This window comes from Salmo salar, chromosome 20 (genome assembly GCF_965601325.2).
Source record: "Salmo salar chromosome 20, fSalSal1, whole genome shotgun sequence".
In the NCBI taxonomy this organism is placed as follows: Eukaryota; Metazoa; Chordata; class Actinopteri; order Salmoniformes; family Salmonidae; genus Salmo; species Salmo salar.
This window is the reverse complement of record NC_138310.1, coordinates 41,724,531-41,745,552: the sequence shown is the minus strand read 5'-3', so window position 1 is coordinate 41,745,552 and position 21,022 is coordinate 41,724,531. Positions and strand designations below refer to the sequence as shown.

The window sequence follows — 21,022 nt, the reverse complement described above, 5'->3', positions numbered from 1 at the left end:
TCAGGAGCACCTGGTATGGTCCCTTTCACCTGGGGTCTTTCCAACTTTTTCTTTTTATTTGACCACAATGAAATGCCCTGGTTTCACGTTGTGGTGAGCAACACCAGCAAGGTTCGGCCTTCACTTGTGAGAAGAGAGTATTAAGAACACTGTTAACCTGTTAGGGCTAGGGGGCAGCATTTGCACGTCTGGATAAAAAAAATGTACCCGATTTAATCTGGTTACTAATCCTACCCAGTAACTAGAATATGCATATACTTATTATATATGGATAGAAAACACTCTAAAGTTTCTAAAACTGTTTGAATGGTGTCTGTGAGTATAACAGAACTCATTTGGCAGGCAAAACCCTGAGACATTTTCTGACAGGAAGTGGATACCTGATGTGTTGTATTACCTTTAAACCTATCCCATTGAAAAACACAGGGGCTGAGGAATATTTTGGCACTTCCTATTGCTTCCACTAGATGTCACCAGCCTTTACAAAGTGTTTTGAGTCTTCTGGAGGGAGATCTGACCGAACAAGAGCCATGGAACGATGATGTCCCATTAGACACCTGGCGCGCGAGTTCATGTTGGGTACCCTCGTTCCAATACGTTATAAAAGAGTATGCATTCGTCCACCTTGAATATTATTCATGTTCTGGTTAAAAAAGGCCCTAATGATTCATGCTATACAACGTTTGACATGTTTGAACGAACGTAAATATATTTTTTCCCCTCGTTCATGACGAGAAGTCCGGCTGGCTTAGATCATGTGCTAACAAGACGGAGATTTTTGGACATAAATGATGAGCTTTTTTGAACAAAACTACATTCGTTATGGACCTGTGATACCTGGAAGTGACATCTGATGAAGAGAATCAAAGGTAATGGATTATTTACATAGTATTTTCGATTTTAGATCTCCCCAACATGACGTCTAGTCTGTATCGCAACGCGTATTTTTCTGGGCGCAGTGCTCAGATTATTGCAGAGTGTGATTTCCCAGTAAGGTTATTTTTAAATCTGGCAAGTTGATTGCGTTCAAGAGATGTAAATCTATAATTCTTTAAATGACAATATAATATTTTACCAATGTTTTCTAATTTTAATTATTTAATTTGTGACGCTGACTTGACTGCCGGTTATTGGAGGGAAACGATTTCCTCAACATCAATGCCATAGTAAAACGCTGTTTTTGGATATAAATATGAACTTGATAGAACTAAAAATGCATGCATTGTCTAACATAATGTCCTAGGAGTGTCATCTGATGGAGATTGTAAAAGGTTAGTGCATCATTTTAGCTGGTTTTATGGTTTTGGTGACCCTGTCTTTGACTTGACAAAACATTACACACAACTCTTGTAAATGTACTGTCCTAACATACTCTAAATTTATGCTTTCGCCGTAAAACCTTTTTGAAATCGTAAAACGTGGTTAGATTAAGGAGATGTTTATCTTTCAAAGGGTGTAAAATAGTTGTATGTTTGAAAAATTTGAATTTTGACATTTATTTGGATTCAAATTTGCCGCTCTTGAAATGCACCTGCTGTTGATGGAGTGCACCACGGGTGGCACACTAGCGTCCCACCTAGCCCATAGAGGTTAAGAGATACACAATAAGCCACCATGTCCTCCTCCATTCCTTGAAGGGTTAACCTATTTTGGGGGAAAGGATTGTTAGTCATTCTCATGGGGCGTCTAGTTAGTACCTCGTGTGGGGAGAGACCAGTCAGTGTGAGACCTACCTCTCATGCTCATCCGTGCCAAAGGGAGTACTTTTACCCAGGTCAGACTCATTTCTGCCATGAGTTTGGTCAGTTTGTTGTCTAGCGTTTGGTTATCAAATCAAATCAAATGTTATTTGTCACATGAAATGCTTCCTTACAAGCCGTTAACTTCTCTAGGGTAGGGGGCAGTATTTTGACGTCCGGATGAAAGGTGTGCCCAAATTAAACTGCCTGCTACTCAGGCTCAGAAGGTAGGATATGCATATTATTAGTAGATTTGGATAGAAAACACTCTGAAGTTTCTAAAACTGTTTGAATAATGTCTGTGAGTATAACAGAACTCATATGGCAGGCAAAAACCTGAGAAAATTCCAACCAGGAAGTGGGAAGTCTGAGGCTTGTAGTTTTTCAAGTGAATCCCGATCCAATTTGTAGTGTTAACAAGGTCATGTTGCACTTCCTAAGGCTTCCACTAGATGTCAACAGTCTTTAGAATGTTGTTTCATGCTTCTACTGTGAATATGGAGCGAACAAGAGGGCCTGGAAGTTGATGACTGAGAAAATGACATGAGCTCAGAGGCGCGCGCTCACGTGAGCGTTAGCTGTGTTCCTTTTCTTTTCTGAAGACAGGTTGGAATATTACTGAAGATTTATGTTAAAAACGTCCTAAAGATTGATGCTATACATCGTTTGACATATTTCTACGAATGTAAATAGACCTTTTTTTACTTTTCGTCGTGACATTTGCGCGCGCTTCCTGCATTTGGAGTAGTGGACTGAACGCGCAAACAAAAGGAGGTATTTGGACATAAATTATGGACTTTATCGAACGAAACAAACATTTATTTTGGACCTGGGATTCCTGGCAATGCATTCTGATGAAGATCATCAAAGGTAAGTGAATATTTATAATATTATTTCAGAGTTTTGTTGACTCCACAAAATTACGGGTTTGGTTCCGTGTCTGAACGCTGTACTCAGATTATTGCAAAATTTGCTTTCACCGTAAAGCTTTTTTGAAATCTGACACAGCGGTTGCATTAAGGAGAAGTGTATCTATAATTCTTTAAATAACTGTTGAATATTTTATCAACGTTTATGATGAGTATTTCTGTAAATTGATGTGCTCATTCACTGGCAGTTTTGGGAGGCAAAACATTTCTGAACATTACACGCCAATGTAAAATGTATTTTTTTTATATAAATATGAATTTTATCGAGCAAAACATACATGTATTGTGTAACATGAAGTCCTATGAGTGCCATCTGATGAAGATCATCAAAGGTTAGTGATTCATTTTAGCTGTATTTCTGTTTTTTGTGACGCCTTTCCTTGCTTGGAAAATGGCTGTGTGGTTTTTCTTGTTTAGGTGCTGTCCTAACATAATCTAATGTTATGTTTTCGCCATAAAGCCTTTTTGAAATCGGACAATGTGGTTGGATTAACGAGAAGTGTTTCTTTAAAATGGGATATAATAGTTGATTGTTTGAGAAATTTGAATTTTGAGATTTTTGTTGTTTTGAATTTGCCGCCCTGCTATTTCACTGGCTATTAGCGTCCCACATACCCCAGAGAGGTTTTTAACCAACAATGCCAACAACTAAAAAGTAAGAGATAAGAATAACAAATAATTAAAGAGCAGCAGTAAAAACCAATAGTGGGGCTATATCCATGGCGTGTTGTACAGCATCCCCTGACTGTGGGTGGTAGGCACAGTGCGCTCTCAAGTCAATGTGCAATGCTTCTGATTAGGACTGAACAATCTTGTTTACGAAATGTCTATCGACAGCCCCCACCTTGGAATCATGTCTCGCAGGAGAGCTTTGGCCACATTACATGTTGTGGCTCTTCGACACGGGAATGCCTCAACCCACTTGGAAAACATATCATCAATAAACAAACAATATTTATTTCCTTCAAATGGGGTTAATTTAATTAAATCCTTCATCAAATGCTCAAAAAGTCATTCTGGCCATGGGTGAGATGTGGGGGTTATAGAAATACCACGTCCTGGGGTTTGTTAGTCAAACAAATATATATATTTTTCACAAAACTTTTCAACAAACACAGTACTCCAGTATTTATTTACACGATCTACCATCCCTCTTTTTGATACATGGTCTTGACCGTGTGATAACTTTATGAGGAATAGGAAAGTACAACGGGGCATGTCTGGTTTGCTCAAATTATCCTGTCACACTCCCGAGGTGTCCATATGTCAATGTCCAGTCCACCTACATTTTTCTGATGCATCAACCATTGCCTGCAAAGCAACAATATCATTTACAGAGAAATGGTTAGTAAAAAACAGGAACTGAAAAGGGGGGGAAAGAAAAGAGGAAGCAGCTAGTTTCGCTGCACAGTCTGATTTTAGCATTCCCTTGAGAAATGCTATCTTTACCGCTGGTATGAGCCTGACACTTCACCACAGCAACAGAGGATGGTAACAATTTTGCTTTTAGCAACTGTCCATGAGCAATTGTTTTAACAGAAGAGGTTAGAAACCCATAGTCCCAAAATCGTGCACCACCCCAAAAGCATACCTACTGTCAGTGTAATTGTTTACTGCTTTATCCTTTGCCAATGTGCATGCTCGTGTTAAGCCAAAAAGTTATGCTGCTTGTGCAGACAGGTGTTGTGGGAGTGCACTTTCCACAGTCTCTAAAGCGGTGACAACAGCACTTCCCATTTCCTTGCCAGATCACACAATCAGTTGCTTCCATGACACCTTTCATCCAAGGCCCAGTGTCTTCCATCTTCATGTCTTTGGTTTTTGATAGACTGCAGTGGGGGACAGCACCATTCACATCAGAAAGTTCTCTCTGTGCACCTGTGAGGAGGACTGCTGCTGCAGTTAATGATTCACCATAGTACATGCCCTCAATTCTCAGTTCCATTTTTGTCTGGGGACTTTGTCATAGCCTTGTTCTACAGGTGTTTTAGAACCTCCCAGTCTTCCTGATTTTGGGATGTAAGAGACATCCCTCTGAGTTCTCCTTCCATGTCTGCATCTTCTAAATGCCAGGCATAGTAGGACTGTGCCATACATAGGAAAATTCCACTTGTTGTTGATTGAATGGAGACACCCTCTGGGTCACAGGAGATGTGAATATTCATTTTGCACGTGAGGTCCCAATAGGTCTCTTCCCAATTATTGGGCATGATGATGAATACAAGAATCGATGTCTCTATTTCCCAGTTTCCCATGCTACTGGGAGGGGGTATGTGAGGGGTTCAATAGAGGGGATGCCTGATGCACCGACAGTTTTGTCACACCCTAATCTGTTTCACCTGTCCTTGTGCTTGTCTCCACCCCCCTCCAGTTGTCACCCATCTTCCCCGTTATCCCCTGTGTATTTATACCTGTGTTTTCTGTCTGTCTGTGCCAGTTTGTCTTGTTTGCCAAGTCAACCAGCATTTTTCTCCTAGCTCCTGTTTTTTTCCAGTCTCTGTTTTTCTCTTCCTCCTGGTTCTGACCCTTGCCTGTCCTGACTCTGAGCCTGCCTGACCATTCTGCCTGCCCTTGACCTCGAGCCTGCCTGCTGCCCTGTACCATTTTGGACTCTGACCTGGTTATGAACTCTTGCCTGTCCCTGACCTGCCTTTTGTCTACCCCTTGGACTATAATAAATATCAGAGCTCAAACCATCGGCCCACTGTGTCTGCATCTGGGTCTCGCCTTATAATACGAACTGGCCATGACTGACCCTTCAGACTTGGACCAGCTTTGTCACGCTGTCTCCCTGCAGGGAGCTACCATTAAGAAACAGGGGAAGCTACTTCAGCATCTGATGGAGGGGTTCTGATCTCTGGCGGAACGCCACGACCAGGGGATCAAGGCGTTAACGGAGCAATTCCGGGAATTAGCTCGCAGACAGCACGCCACATCTGAGACCTCCCAGCCACTCAGTAACTTCCCTTCTATGCTGGCGATCCTGGAACCTGCCGGCATTTCTTTCCCAGTGCTCCCTCATTTTTGAGCTTCAGCCATCTTCATTCCCTTCGGATCGATCGAAGATAGCGTATCTAATTACGCTAATGTCCGGAATGGCACTCTCCTGGGCAACGGCTGTTTGGGAGCAACAATCCGCCGTTTGCCATAACCTGGAAGATTTCATGGCTGAGGTGAGGAAGGTATTCATTTCTCTGGTGTCTGGGAGAGAGGTGGCCCGAAAACTATTGAAGGTACATCAGAACTCCCATAGTGTGGCAGACTACGAGGTAGATTTTCACACATTTGCCGCCAAGAGTGCCTGGTTCCGGAGGCTCTGTTACATATCTTCCTTCATGGACTATCGTGGGAAATAAAAGACGAGCTGGCAGCTCGGGAGTTACCACTGGACCTCGATTCCCTCATCGCCCTTTCAATTAGGATTGAACGCCGGAGAGAGAGGAGTTTGGATCTCGGGAACATTGTTCCATCTGCTGCTACTTGCTCACCTCCGAAGGAATCCGGAAATCCCCGAAGTGTGCATTTCTGTGAAGAACCGAAGCCACCCGAGTTCCCTTGAGAATCATCGGTGACGGGGGAGTTTGATACTCCTGAGCCTTTGTAACTGGGCAGAGCTAGATTATCTCCTAGGGAATGTTCACGTAGGGTGAACTCCAACTGTTGTCTGTACTGTGGGGCTGCGGGACATCATATAGCCACCTGCCCTGTTAAGAGACCTATTTCTTGAGTAGGTACAAGTACTCTGGTGAGCCAGACTGGGAATTCTCTAATTCCCATCACCCGTACTCCTGTTTTTGTGATACTGCTGTGGGGAGACCAGTCTAAGTCTCTCCGGGTGCTCATTGACTCTGGGGCAGATGAAAGTTTTATGGATGCTACCCTAGTTTCTGAATTAGGTATCCCCACTCAACTCTTCTCTGTTTCCATGGACACTAGAGCACTGGACGGCCGCTCCATTGGAAGAGTTACCCACAGCACTGTTTCCGTTAATCTGCGGGTTTCAGGAAATCACAGTGAGTCAATACAGCTTCTCCTCATTAATTCCCCCCATGTTCCTGTTGTTTTGGGATTTTATTGGCTCCAAAAACACAACTCTGTTATTGACTGGACCACGAGTTCAATCCTGGGTTGGAGCCCGTTCTGTTATTCCCATTGCCTTAAAGCGGCGCAGCCTTCCCCGAGATGTCCTCCTCAGGGCTTAAGTAAGGCCTCGGATTTCTCTGTCGTTCCCGCAGAGTACCATGACCTCCTGGAGGTCTTCAGCAAGGAACGGGCTACTTCCCCCGAATCGTCCCTACGATTGTGCCATTGACCTTATCCCAGGCACCACATCACCTCGTGGTCTGCTATATTCCCTATCCGGCCTGGAGACCAAGGCCGTGGAGAAGTATATTGAGGACTCTCTGGCTGCTGGAAGCATTCGTCCTTCTGCATCCCCTGCCGGTGCAGGGTTTTTCTTTGTGGAAAAGAAGGACAAAACCCTGCGTCCGTGCATTGACTACAAGAATCGTTACCCCCTACCATTCCTCTCCTCGGCTTTTGAACCTCTCCAGGGGACTACCATCCTTTCCAAGCTGGACCTTCGGAATTCCTACCACCTGGTTTGGATACGTGAAGGAGATGAGTGGAAGATCGCTTTCAACACTGCCTGTGGACAATATGAGTACCTGGTCATGCCGTTTGGTCTCACTAACACCCCCGCTGTCTTCCAGGCCTTGGTAAATGATGTGCTCCGGGACATGTTAAATAATTTCGTGTTCATCTACCTTGATGATATCCTGTTTTTTTACCTTTCTGTCCAAGAACACGTCCTCCATGTTCGACAAGTCCTTCAGCGCCTATTTGTGAAAGCGGAGAAGTGCGAGTTCCACCATTTTATAATCTCCTTTCTGGGTTATGTCATCGCTGAAGGAAATGTCCAGGTGAAACCAGTAGTGGATTGGCCCCAACCTACATCCGGGGTGCATCTACAATGTTTCCTGGGGTTTTCCGATTTCTACTGCCATTTCATTCGAGGTAAAGCACCCTGGTGGCCCCCCTCTCTGCACTCACCTCTCCCAAGGTACCGTTCATCTGGTCCCCAGCTGTTGACAGAGCCTTTGTGGACCTGAAGCATCGGTTCACAACAGCCCCCATACTTGTCCATCTGGATCCATCCCGTCAGTTTGTGGTTGAGGTCGATGCTTCTGACGTTGAAGTGGGGGCTATCCTGTCCCAGCGGTATACCCAGAACCAAAAGCGCATCTGGGTCTCGCCTTGTGTCATTATAAGTTTGCATTGTTCTTTTCGAAGGAATGAGTTTATTCAGGTCAGAGACTGCTGCATCAGTGTCTTCTAGGAATGGATTTTTTTCTTCCAGTATCTCATTTACATTTACATTACATTACATTTACGTCATTTAGCAGACGCTCTTATCCAGAGCGACTTACAAATTTGTGCATTCACCTTATGATATCCAGTGGAACAACCACTTTACAATAGTACATCTATATCTATATCTACATCTATGCTAGTTCTGAACGTCACATGCTAATGTAAAAAGCTGTTTTTTTATATAAATATGAACTTGATTGAACAAAACATGCATGTATTGTATAACATAATGTCCTAGGTGTGTCATCTGATGAAGATCATCAAAGGTTAGTGCTGCATTTAGCTGTCTTCTGGGTTTTGTGACATTATATGCTAGCTTGAAAAATGGGTGTCTGATTATTTCTGGCTGGGTACTCTGCTGACATAATCTAATGTTTTGCTTTCGCTGTAAAGCCTTTTTGAAATCGGACAGTGTGGTTAGATAAAGGAGAGTCTTGTCTTTAAAATGCTGTGAAATAGTCATATGTTTGAAAAATTGAAGTTTTTGTATTTTTGAGGAATTTGTAATTCGCGCCACGCCTATCATTGGATATTGGAGCAGGTGTTCCGCTAGCGGGACGTCTAGATGTAAGAGGTTATTAATGGCACAGGCAGGGAGCCCCGCCAGCAGCGAGTTGCAGTAATCCAGACGGGAGATGTCAAGTGCCTGGATTAGGAAATGCTCCGCTTCCTGTGAAAGGCAGGGTCGTACTCTGCGAATGTTGTAGAGCATGAACCTACAGGATCGGGTCACCGCCTTTATGTTAGCGGAGAACGACAGGGTGTTGTCCAGGGTCACGCCAAGGCTCTTAGCACTCTGGGAGGAGGACACAATGGAGTTGTCAACCGTGATGGCGAGATCATGGAACGGGCAGTCCTTCCCCGGGAGGAAGAGCAGCTCCGTCTTGCCGAGGTTCAGCTTGAGGTGGTGATCCGTCATCCACACTGATTTGTCTGCCAGACATCTCAACGTGAATCAGTGAATTTTCTGTTGAGAGAGTAGTTAATTGTAACATCTGTAGGGGTGTTTCTTCTTCATCATCTTTTGTTTCCGCCTCATCCTATTGTCCACCTCCTAAAGAGTCATTTACACTCACGTTTCTGCGAGGTCCATTCCACTCCTTCCTGTCTTCATTTTCTTAGCAGTCTTTGGCAAAATGTCCTGGTTTATCACAGTTATAACACGTATAACCATTTCTTTCCGGGGGTCCAGAGTTTGCACCTCTCCCCGTCTTCTCTCTCGTCCCCCACCTGTTCCTCTTCCTCAACTTCTTCCTTGACCTCCGGCTCCGCTGTAGAACATCAGCTGAGCCGTTTGCAATTTAGCCCAAGCTTTTGTAGTATTGGCTTTTATCTGTCTTTCTGTGTGGTTGATATGTGGTTTCACATCAGCCAGTGTCTTTGTTTCCCATTCTATACAGGTGGTGGTTACAGCTGTTTTTAGGTCTTGGCGTAAACCAGTGACACCAGCATGACACAGCAGACTGGTATATGATTCCTGGTCAGAGGCAAGGAATATTTTTTCCATCCACTCTTGGTCATCTTTAACGGTCTCATCAGTTTTCATTGTTGTAGAGTGGATTTTCTGCCAGACTGTGTGTTCTGATTTTCACACCCATCTCTTGCTGCGTTGCTGTCCTAGTCTCCTTTGCACTGGATCCACTTGAATTTCAGACAGTGGCAGAGTATTTCTTCAAATTCTCTGGTTGTTGGATTGTACATTGTTATTATAGCTCGTACTTCTTCAAATTGCACTGCATCTTTAGCAGGATCAGTGACATCTTTTACTGTTGCCTCGATTTCATCCACATCCCATAGTATTTCCACTGTTATGGGTGCTCCTTCCTGTAGGTTGGGGTATTGTATGTGGGGTATATTGAATACTCTTGTGTGGCTGGTGAAAGGGGTGGCATGGGGGTCAGTAGTCGTCCATCATGGTTTAAATAATCTTCAAAGCGTACGGGTGGATTTCTGTGTCGCTGTGGCCTTGCAAGATCCAATCCAATAAATGAGCAATTATGTTTGCCTGGAGTTCCCAAAATGTGTCTGTGGAGTGGTTTGAGGTGACTGGTAGGGTGGTGGCACTTGATCGTGTCCCCATATGGCCTTGGAGCTGTGGTTGGGGTTGCAGTAAGGACTGTGCCCCCAATGGGGCTGTTGGAAATGCTGAATACAGGCTGTTCTCTTTTTTCTTTGCTTGTGTCCTTCTCTCACTTTTTTTCTGTTTCCTTTCCTTTGTCTACTTCCTTCACCATTAACTTCTATGGGCTAGGTGGGACGCTAGCGTGAAATATCAGGGCGGAAAATTCAAAAACAACAAAATGTCATAATTCAACTTTCTCAAACATACAACTATTTTACACCATTTTAAAGATAAACTTCTCGTTAATCTAACCACATTGTCCGATTTCGAAAAGGCTTTACAGCGAAAGCAAAACATTAGATTATGTTAGGAGAGTACATAGACAAAAATAATCACACAGCCATTTTCCAAGCAAGGACATGTGTCAATAAAACCCAAAACACAGCTAAATGAAGCACTAACCTTTGACGATCTTCATCAGATGACACTCCTAGGACATTATGTTACACAATACATGTATGTTGTGTTCGATAAAGTTCATATTTATATCCAAAAACAGCATTTTACATTGGCGCGTGATGTTCAGAAAATGTATTCCCACCAAAACGCCCGGTGAATGTGCACATCAATTTACAAAAATCCTCATCATAAATGTTGACAAAATATATAACAATTATTTAAAGAATTATAGATAGACTACCCCTGGATGCAACCACTGTGTCAGATTTTAAAATAGCTTTACGGAGAAAGCACATTTTTCAATATTCTGAGTACATAGCTCAGCCATCACGGTGAGCTATTCAGACACCCGCCAAGTTCGAAGCAACCTAAACTCAGAATTAGTATTAGAAATATTCTCTTACCTTTGCTGATCTTCGTCAGAATGCACTCCCAGGACTGCTACTTCCACAAGAAATGTTGTTTTTGTTCGAAATAATCCATATTTATGTACAAATACCTCCATTTTGTTCGTGCGTACAGATCACTTATCCAAAGGCATAACGCGCGAGCGTGGAACGAGAGACGAAAAGTCAAAATGTTCCATTACCGTACTTAGAAGCATGTGAAACGCTGTTTAAATTCAATCTTTATCGTATTTTTAACGTAAAATTGCGATAATATTCCAACCGGACAATAGCATATTCATTCAAGAAGAAAAAGAATGAGGGGCGTGCTAATGTGACCGCGCATATCAAATCCCTTTGTTGCCAGGCAGACCACTCAGTAACTGAGCTCCTATTATCTGCCCAGTAACAGGAGAATGCTCAAACCACTTTCTGAAGGCTTTAGACAGCCAATGGAAGCCTTAGGAAGTGCAATGTCCCCCACAGACACTGTAGCTTCGATAGAGAATCAAAAGAAGAACTACAATTCTCAGACTTTTCACTTCCTGGTTGACTTTTTCTCAGGTTTTTGCCTGCCATATGAGTTCTGTTATACTCACAGACACCATTCAAACAATTCTAGAAACTTCAGAGTGTTTTCTATCCAAATCTACTAATAATATGCATATTCTAGTTTCTGGGCCAGAGTAGTAACCTGTTTAAATTGGGTATGGTTTTCATCCGGCCGTGAAAATACTGCCCACTAGCCCAGACAGGTTAATCCTTTCCTTTGTCTACTTGCTTCACCCTTAATCCTTTCCTTTGTCTACTTGCTTCACCATTAATACTTTCACTGTTTTGCCCTTCAATAGGTCCGCTTCTCTATCCCCCTTGTGGAAATCATCCCATTTTACTTTTATTTTCCTGTATCTCTTCTCTTTCTCTTCCAACTTTTCTCTGGCTTCTACAAGTCTCTCTGTACTGAGGGTCCCATCTAAAGTGAATGCTCTATTTGTCCATTTAGTCCATTTAACTGTTTGTTCAAACACCCCACTCCAAAATATTCTGACTCATCATTTTGTCAGGGCCCCGAAGTTCACATTATTGGTCAATATCAATGTTGTATTTTGTGTCTTTGTAATTACATTCTTTCTTTTATTATACAGGGGTTTAGATATATATTCTTCACCAACTCCTTCACACTCGTGTTCTATTCATGCAACATATTCGGTAATAGTAATATCTTCACACCTCACATCACACATAATCCCTACATAACGTCATCAATCGAAGTCCACACAGAACTTTCTTAGGTGTTCACATCCACACCACCAGCAACGATCAGCACTGCGCAATCAGCCTGAGAGGCACCAATGATCATGTTTTTGCTCAAACTTTTTAATGGTTCTCTCAATGCCTCACTACCGGTAAATCAGATGGCCGGCAGTGGGGGACAGAAGCCCAATATAACGTTATAAACGAGGTTCACCGAACCTTCGCCTAGTTTTTTCTTAGAACTTGGATCCCTTCTTAAACACATTTACATTACATTTACATTACATTTAAGTCATTTAGCAGACGCTCTTATCCAGAGCGACTTACAAATTGGTGCATTCACCTTATGATATCCAGTGGAACAACCACTTTACAATAGTGCATCTAAATCTTTTAACCTCTATGGGCTAGGTGGGACGGTGCACTCCATCAACAGCAGGTGCATTTCAAGAGCGGCAAATTTGAAACCAAGTAAATGTCAAAATTCAAATTTTTCAAACATACAACTATTTTACACCCTTTGAAAGATAAACATCTCCTTAATCTAACCACGTTTTACGATTTCAAAAAGGTTTTACGGCGAAAGCATAAATTTAGAGTATGTTAGGACAGTACATTTACAAGAGTTGTGTGTAATGTTTTGTCAATTCAAAGACAGGGTCACCAAAACCATAAAACCAGCTAAAATGATGCACTAACCTTTTACAATCTCCATCAGATGACACTCCTAGGACATTATGTTAGACAATGCATGCATTTTTAGTTCTATCAAGTTCATATTTATATCCAAAAACAGCGTTTTACTATGGCATTGATGTTGAGGAAATCGTTTCCCTCCAATAACCGGCAGTCAAGTCAGCACCACAAATTAAATAATTAAAATTAGAAAACATTGGTAAAATATTATATTGTCATTTAAAGAATTATAGATTTACATCTCTTGAACGCAATCAACTTGCCAGATTTAAAAATAACCTTACTGGGAAATCACACTTTGCAATAATCTGAGCACTGCGCCCAGAAAAATACGCGTTGCGATACAGACTAGCCGTCATGTTGGGGAGATCTAAAATCGAAAATACTATGTAAATAATCCATTACCTTTGATTCTCTTCATCAGATGTCACTTCCAGGTATCACAGGTCCATAACGAATGCAGTTTTGTTCAAAAAAGCTCATCATTTATGTCCAAAAATCTCCGTCTTGTTAGCACATGATCTAAGCCCGCCGGACTTCACTTCATGAACGAGGGGAAAAAATATATTTACGTTCGTTCAAACATGTCAAACGTTGTATAGCATAAATCATTAGGGCCTTTTTTAACCAGAACATGAATAATATTCAAGGTGGACGAATGCATTCTCTTTTATAACGTATTGGAACGAGGGTACCCAACATGAACTCGCGCGCCAGGTGTCTAATGGGCCATCATCGTTCCATGGCTCTTGTTCGGTCAGATCTCCCTCCAGAAGACTCAAAACACTTTGTAAAGGCTGGTGACATCTAGTGGAAGCAATACGAAGTGCCAAAATATTCCTCAGCCCCTGTGTTTTTCAATGGCATAGGTTTAAAGGTAATACAACACATCAGGTATCCACTTCCTGTCAGAAAATGTCTCAGGGTTTTGCCTGCCAAATGAGTTCTGTTCTTCCCCGGGAGGAAGAGCAGCTCCGTCTTGCCGAGGTTCAGCTTGAGGTGGTGATCCGTCATCCACACTGATATGTCTGACAGACATGCAGAGATGCGATTCGCCGCCTGGTTATCAGAAGGGGGAAAGGAGAAGATTAATTGTGTGTCGTCTGCATAGCAATGATAGGAGAGACCATGTGAGGATATGACAGAGCCAAGTGACTTGGTGTATAGCGAGAATAGGAGAGGGCCTAGAACAGAGCCCTGGGGGACACCAGTGGTGAGAGCGCATGGTGCGGAGACAGATTCTCGCCACGCCACCTGGTAGGAGCGACCTGTCAGGTAGGACGCAATCCAAGCGTGGGCCGCGCCGGAGATGCCCAACTCGGAGAGGGTGGAGAGGAGGATCTGATGGTTCACAGTATCAAAGGCAGCAGATAGGTCTAGAAGGATGAGAGCAGAGGAGAGAGAGTTAGCTTTAGCAGTGCGTGACACAGAGAAGAGCAGTCTCAGTTGAATGCTCAGTCTTGAAACCTGACTGATTAGGATCAAGAAGGTCATTCTGAGAGAGATAGCAGGAGAGCTGGCCAAGGACGGCACGTTCAATAGTTTTGGAGAGAAAAGAAAGAAGGGATACTGGTCTGTAGTTGTTGACATCGGAGGGATCGAGTGTAGGTTTTATCAGAAGGGGTGCAACTCTCGCTCTCTTGAAGACGGAAGGGACTTAGCCAGCGGTCAAGTATGAGTTGATGAGCGAGGTGAGGTAGGGGAGAAGGTCTCCGGAAATGGTCTGGAGAAGAGAGGAGGGGATAGGGTCAAGTGGGCAGGTTGTTGGGCGGCCGGCCGTCACAAGATGCAAGATTTCATCTGGAGAGAGAGGGGAGAAAGAGGTCAAAGCACAGGGTAGGGCAGTGTGAGCAGGACCAGCGGTGTCGTTAAATGAGGATCGGATATCGGATATCCTTCTTTTCAAAATGGTTGACGAAGTCATCCGCAGAGAGGGAGGAGGGGGGGGGAGAGGAGGATTCAGGAGGGAGGAGAAGGTAGCAAAGAGCTTCCTAGGGTTAGAGGCAGATGCTTGGAATTTAGAGTGGTAGAAAGTGGCTTTAGCAGCAGAGACAGAAGAGGAGAATGTAGAGAGGAGGGAGTGAAAGGATGCCAGGTCCGCAGGGAGGCGAGTTTTCCTCCATTTCCGCTCGGCTGCCCGGAGCCCTGTTCTGTGAGCTCGTAGTGAGTCGTCGAGCCACGGAGCAGGAGGGGAGGACCGAGCCGGCCTGGAGGATAGGGGACAGTGAAAATCAAAGGATGCAGAAAGGGAGGAGAGGAGGGTTGAGGAGGCAGAATCAGGAGATAGGTTGGAGAAGGTTTGAGCAGAGGGAAGAGATGATAGGATGGAAGAGGAGAGAGTAGCGGGAGAGAGAGAGCGAAGGTTGGGACGGCGCAATACCATCTGAGTAGGGGCAGAGTGAGAAGTGTTGGATGAGAGCAAGAGGGAAAAGGATACAAGGTAGTGGTCGGAGATTTGGAGGGGAGTTGCAATGAGATTAGTGGAAGAACAGCATCTAGTAAAGATGAGGTCAAGCGTATTGCCTGCCTTGTGAGTAGGGGGGGGGAAGGTGAGAGGGTGAGGTCAAAAGAGGAGAGGAGTGGAAAGAAGGAGGCAGAGAGGAATGAGTCAAAGGTAGATGTGGGGAGGTTAAAGTCACCCAGAACTGTGAGAGGTGAGCCATCCTCAGGAAAGGAACTTATCAAGGCGTCAAGCTCATTGATGAACTCTCCAAGGGAACCTGGAAAAACACCATTACTTCATTTAAATTGACTTACTGAAATCAGTTGAGTTGCCCTTCTAGGTTCTGTGGATGTTGTGTTTCCTCCCACAGTGGAGGTCTGGTCCAGGTGGGTCCTCATGCTCTTTGGTGAGATGGGAATTTCCCTCTTATGCCTTCTGAAGAATGCGCTACCGGTGTTCCCTCTCAGACCTTCACTGATGGATCACGTCAAAGATCAAACATCCTGTTTCGTGACCCCAGAATTGTTGTGGAAAATCACCACTAAGTACTCAAACTCAAAGTAAATGAATCAATCTTAATTATCACGGCCAGAGAGGTTCACTAACTCAATACAAGCCTGATGAAACTCTGAAAATGGCTGTTCCCTTTTCAGTCCATTTATACTGCTACACAAACAAGTCATATAGGCATGGTTGGTTCCTGCATGAGACTGACTGATATCACACCAGGCTTCTTACCTTGAAACTGAGATATTGTATCACTCCTTCTAGTTCCCAGAGCAATGTTCTGGGTGTACTGCCAAATTGCTTATCAGTGATAGACTCCTTTGTGTAGTCAATCCATCACTCGCATGAACCCAACTAAGACAGGTTATTACAAAGCAGCATTATACTAAACATACGATCTGATACACACAGAGAACATTTCAATCACACTACAATTTGAACTTCAAAGTGAATCTCAGCATTTTTAAAAGTACAATCAAGAAAAACAGTTTTATTTATCATAGTGATTAAGGAGTAACATTAAAACAGAGTAATTACTATGCCCCACCAACATTAGACAAGTATACAGAAAAACTTAACGTTGCGTTGTTAAAGTGAATCAAATTAATGCTGAGAGAATAGTCAGATTAACTGATGATTGACACAGCCATGGTGGTGTAGCAGGCAGTTCGGCATGCCATGAATCCAAGAGGTTGTGAGTTCAAATCCCAGGTGAGGACACGATGAAGAATAATTACTCTATAAATGAACATGCACAAAGTAATCATATGTGTCAAATATGTAAGTTAAAAGCACTGTGTGTATCCAGTTGCACGGTCCTCTATTAGTTAAGATGGCAAATAGTAATGTATTGTTGAATAAACATATGAGAAAGTTGACCAAACCCATCATTTTAAATTGACTGAATTTTTGCCAAAGTTTTCTCAAGTTGGACCTAAGTTTGGGCCAACAATTTTTTAGTTAAGGTAACACTTGGACCGAAAGGTTGAGTAAACTATAAAAAGGCTGTGGAACCAGTTACTTTATAATAATTAGTAATTAGGTGTTTTTTGACAGTGTATATTAGCCCCCAGAGCTACAAGGATGTACTTTCATGCTAGGTTTAGGACCTCCTATTGAATCTTATAGAGACCCCAACTAATGTATAGAACAATCTTAAAAGTATCTACTTTGATTTAGATACAAGCATCATGAAACCTCTAACACAAAAATGATGACCTCTTCCTAAATATTTGGTCAAATTCTACATTTTGTGTATAGTTTCCTAGAAACAAGGGGTGGTTCAACTGACCCCACTCTCCCCTATGGTTTCATTCCTTTGGTAGTATTTTTTTCTCCCTCCTTTAACCTATGCTTTGTCATTAACAAACTTCCTGTCATGGGTCCACAGCTTCCTGTTTGTGATCGAGCACATGATGCCTCTGTGCATGGTGATCTCCTGGGTGTACTCTGTAGCCATGATGATCCAACACATTGTGGCTGAGAAGGAGCACAGGCTCAAAGAGGTGAGCTGCTTACCTGTCTACCTGTGGTGGCTGTTGGCACTATAAATTAGAGAACAGGCTCATAATAATGGCTGAAATTGAAATAATTGCACAGTATCACAGACATCAAACACACATGTTTAAGACCGTTCCATTTACTCCATTCCAATAGTATGATCCGTTATTCCTTCACCAACCCCCACTGTTGTCTACACTAGGACCTCAGAGTCCTGTCCTGTGTCTGTCTTGTCTGTGACAGTGGAGCAGCATCACTAATGCCATCTTCTCTCTGGTATCTCTTTGGCAACCTGTAGCAGGATGATGACACTCATATTTACTATCACTGTTCTGCCCCCTGTTGGAAAAATACTGATTTCAATCAAATAAAAATCTCAAACTTGAAATTTGTACGATATGTTTTTCTGAATATTTAGAGTATTTACATAATTTTATTATTTTGTTTGATATGTGGTTTGAAATCACATTCTCATTCATATAAGTGCATGTAAGACTGTAATAAAGAGGATTCACCTCTTCTGGTAACCTGTGTACTCCCTGCCTGCCTGCAGGTGATGAAGATGATGGGCCTGAACAATGCGGTCCACTGGGTGGCCTGGTTCATCACTGGCTTCGTCCAGCTGTCCATCTCCGTGACCGCCCTGACGGCCATCTTGAAGTACGGCAAAGTGCTCCTCCACAGTGACATCTTCATCATCTGGCTCTTCCTCTCCATTTACGCCATCGCAACGATCATGTTCTGGTAATGCTGACACTGCTACCGCTCTGATGTTAGTCTAGTAAAAAGCATGAGTGGACATACACCCAAAATAGTAGGAGAGGCCTATGCTGAGCTAGGATCTCAGTACAGAGGGGGCGGGGCTCCGTCGAGGGGGCCTTAACAAATAATTTGAAATATCAATAGCTGATATGGTCATAAACTCAAATTAGTCATCATCACATATTGAGCCAAGCAAGCCTACATACAGAGATATAGTGCTTTACTTTGCCTGACAATACTTTTTCCACATTTTGTTACGTTACAACCTTATTCTAAAATGGATTAAATAAAACTTGTTGTAACGGTCGTCGTATGTAATGGACCAAGGTGCAGCGGGAAAATGTATACTCATCTTCTTATTTATTAGAAAAGAAGGAAAAAACGAAAAGAAACACGTATACAAAAACGAACGACACTACACAGTCCCGTCAAGTGCTACATACACTAAACAGGAAATAACTACCCACAATTCCCATTACCAAAACACCCCTATACATAGAACCTTCAATCAGAGGCAACGAGGAACAGCTGCCTCCAATTGAAGGCCAAATAAATAAACTAAACATAGAACTAGAAAGACTAGACTAGAACATAGAAATATACTAACATAGAACATAAACCAAAACCCCGGAACACTCTAATCAAACACCCCTTTATAAAAAACATACCCCAACAAACCCCGAAACACTCTAAACAAATACCCCCTGCCACGTCCTGACCAAACTAATATAACAAATAACCCCTTTACTGGTCAGGACGTGACAGTACCCCCCCCCCCCCCCCCAAAGGTGCAGACCCCGGATGCACCTCACACAAAAAACACAAAAATAACCCCCCAAAAAATAAAACCAATAATCCCAACTAAAGGGAGGGAAGGGAGGGTGGCCACCGTCACCGACGGTTCTTGTGCTACACCCCCCCTCCCCAACCCACCTACTATGGAGGTGGCTCAGGCTCCGGCCTTACTCCCCAACCTAACCTGTCCATCCCCACTAAATATTTATTAATTGTTACCCTTCCCGAAGTCTCTGGGCTATGGCGCATCGCTGAAGACTTCGGCTGATGTGTGATGCTGGAGACCTCAGGCTGATGCGAGTCGCTGGAGACCTCGGGCTGAAGGGCAACTCTGGCTGCGCTGATTCCGGACTGTGGGGCGACTCTGGCTGCGTCGATTCCGGACTCTGGGCCGACTCTCGCGGCTCCGGACTGTGGGCCGTCTCTCTCGGCTCTGGACTGTGGGCCGTCTCTCTCGGCTCCGGACTGTGGGCCGTCTCTCTTGGCTCCGGACTGTGGGCCGTCTCTCTCGTCTCCGGACTGTGGGCCGTCTCTCTCGTCTCTGGACTGTGGGCAGTCTCTCTCGGCTCCGGACTGTGGGCCGTCTCTCTCGGCTCCGGACTGTGGGCCGTCTCTCTCGGCTCCGGACTGTGGGCCATCTCTCTACGGGGCATTGTAGCCGGACACTCTGGACGGGGCACTGTCGCTGATACACTCTGGACGGGGCACTGTCGCTGGAAGCTCTGAACGGGGCACTGTTGCCGGAAGCTCTGGACGAGGCACTGTTGCCGGAAGCTCTGGACGAGGCACTGTTGCCGGAAGCTCTGGACGGGGACTGCGCACTGAAGGCCTGATGCGTGGGGCTGGCTTAGGACGCGCCAGACTAAGGACACGCACCACAGGGCTAGTGCGAGGAACAGGAGCAGGACGAGCTGGACTGGGCTGACGTACTAGAGGCCTGGTGCATGGTGCTGGCTTTGGACACGCCAGACTGGAGACACGCACCTCAGGGCTAGTGCGAGGAGTGGGAACTGGATACACCGGGCCATGGGTAAGCACTGGAGGTCTGGAGCGCACCTCCTGCACAACCCGTCCTGGCTGGATGGTAATAGCAGCCCTGCGCGAGCGGAGTGCTGGCACAGGGCGAACTGGGCTGGGCAGAGGCCTGATGGTTGCCGTGCGTAGAGCAGGCGTAGGGTAGCCTGGGCCTAGGAGGCGCACCGGTGGCCAGATGTGCTGCGCAGGTATCCTCCTTCCAGGCTGGATGCCCACTCTAGCACGGCACTTGCGAGGGGCTGGGATCATTCGCACCGGACTGTGCGTGCGCATGGACGAGACCGTGCACACTTCCGCATACTCCGGCACTCTTCACTCCATACACTCCCCATAATAAGCACGGGAAGTTGGCTTAGGGCTCACCCTTGGCCCAGCCAAACTACCCGTGTGCCCCCCCCCCCCCCAAAAGGTTTCTTGGGGGTGCCTCTCGTGCTTCCCAATCGGCGCGTATAAAGCTTCATACCGGCGCCGCTCCGCCTTGGTTGCCTCTATCTCCTCCGGTGGGCGACGGTATTCACCAGCCTGGTGCAATGGTCCAGCCCTGTCCAGAATCTCTTCCCATGTCCACGATTCCCTGTAGTCCACATAATTCCTCTCCAGCTCCTTACCCCGCTGCTTGGTCCGTTTGTGGTGGGTAGTTCTGTAATGGTCGTCGTATGTAATGGACCAAGGTGCAGCGGGAAAATGTATACTCATCTTCTTATTTATTATAAAAGAAGGAAAAAACAAAAAGAAACATGTATACAAAAACGAACGACACTACACAGTCCCGTCAGGTGCTACATACGCTAAACAGGAAATAACTACCCACAATTCCCATTACCAAAACACCCCTATACATAGGACCTTCAATCAGAGGCAACGAGGAACAGCTGCCTCCAATTGAAGGCCAAATCAATAAACTAAACATAGAACTAGAAAGACTAGACTAGAACTTTGTAATATACTAACATAGAACACAAACCAAAACCCCGGAACACTCTAATCAAACACCACTCCACAAAACAGATAGCCCAACAAACCCCGAAACACTCTAAACAAATACCCCCTGCCATGTCCTGACCAAACTAATATAACAAATA

The 21,022-nt window shown here is 44.4% G+C and overlaps 1 protein-coding gene across 6 annotated transcripts in view; it reads left to right on the top strand.

Annotated features, from left to right (window-relative positions):
• The window catches only part of LOC106580625 (ATP-binding cassette sub-family A member 2), a 150,728-nt gene that overhangs the window by 87,124 nt on the left and 42,582 nt on the right, over positions 1-21,022 (top strand). For all 6 annotated transcript variants that reach the window (XR_014381852.1, XM_082966424.1, XM_082966423.1 and 3 more), the window contains 2 exons: positions 17,239-17,353; positions 17,902-18,092. Coding sequence is in view for 5 of the 6 variants with exons in the window: in XM_082966424.1 (XP_082822550.1) it covers positions 17,239-17,353; positions 17,902-18,092 (306 nt within the window). In the remaining variant the exon portion in view is untranslated. The remainder of the gene's footprint in view (positions 1-17,238; positions 17,354-17,901; positions 18,093-21,022) is intronic.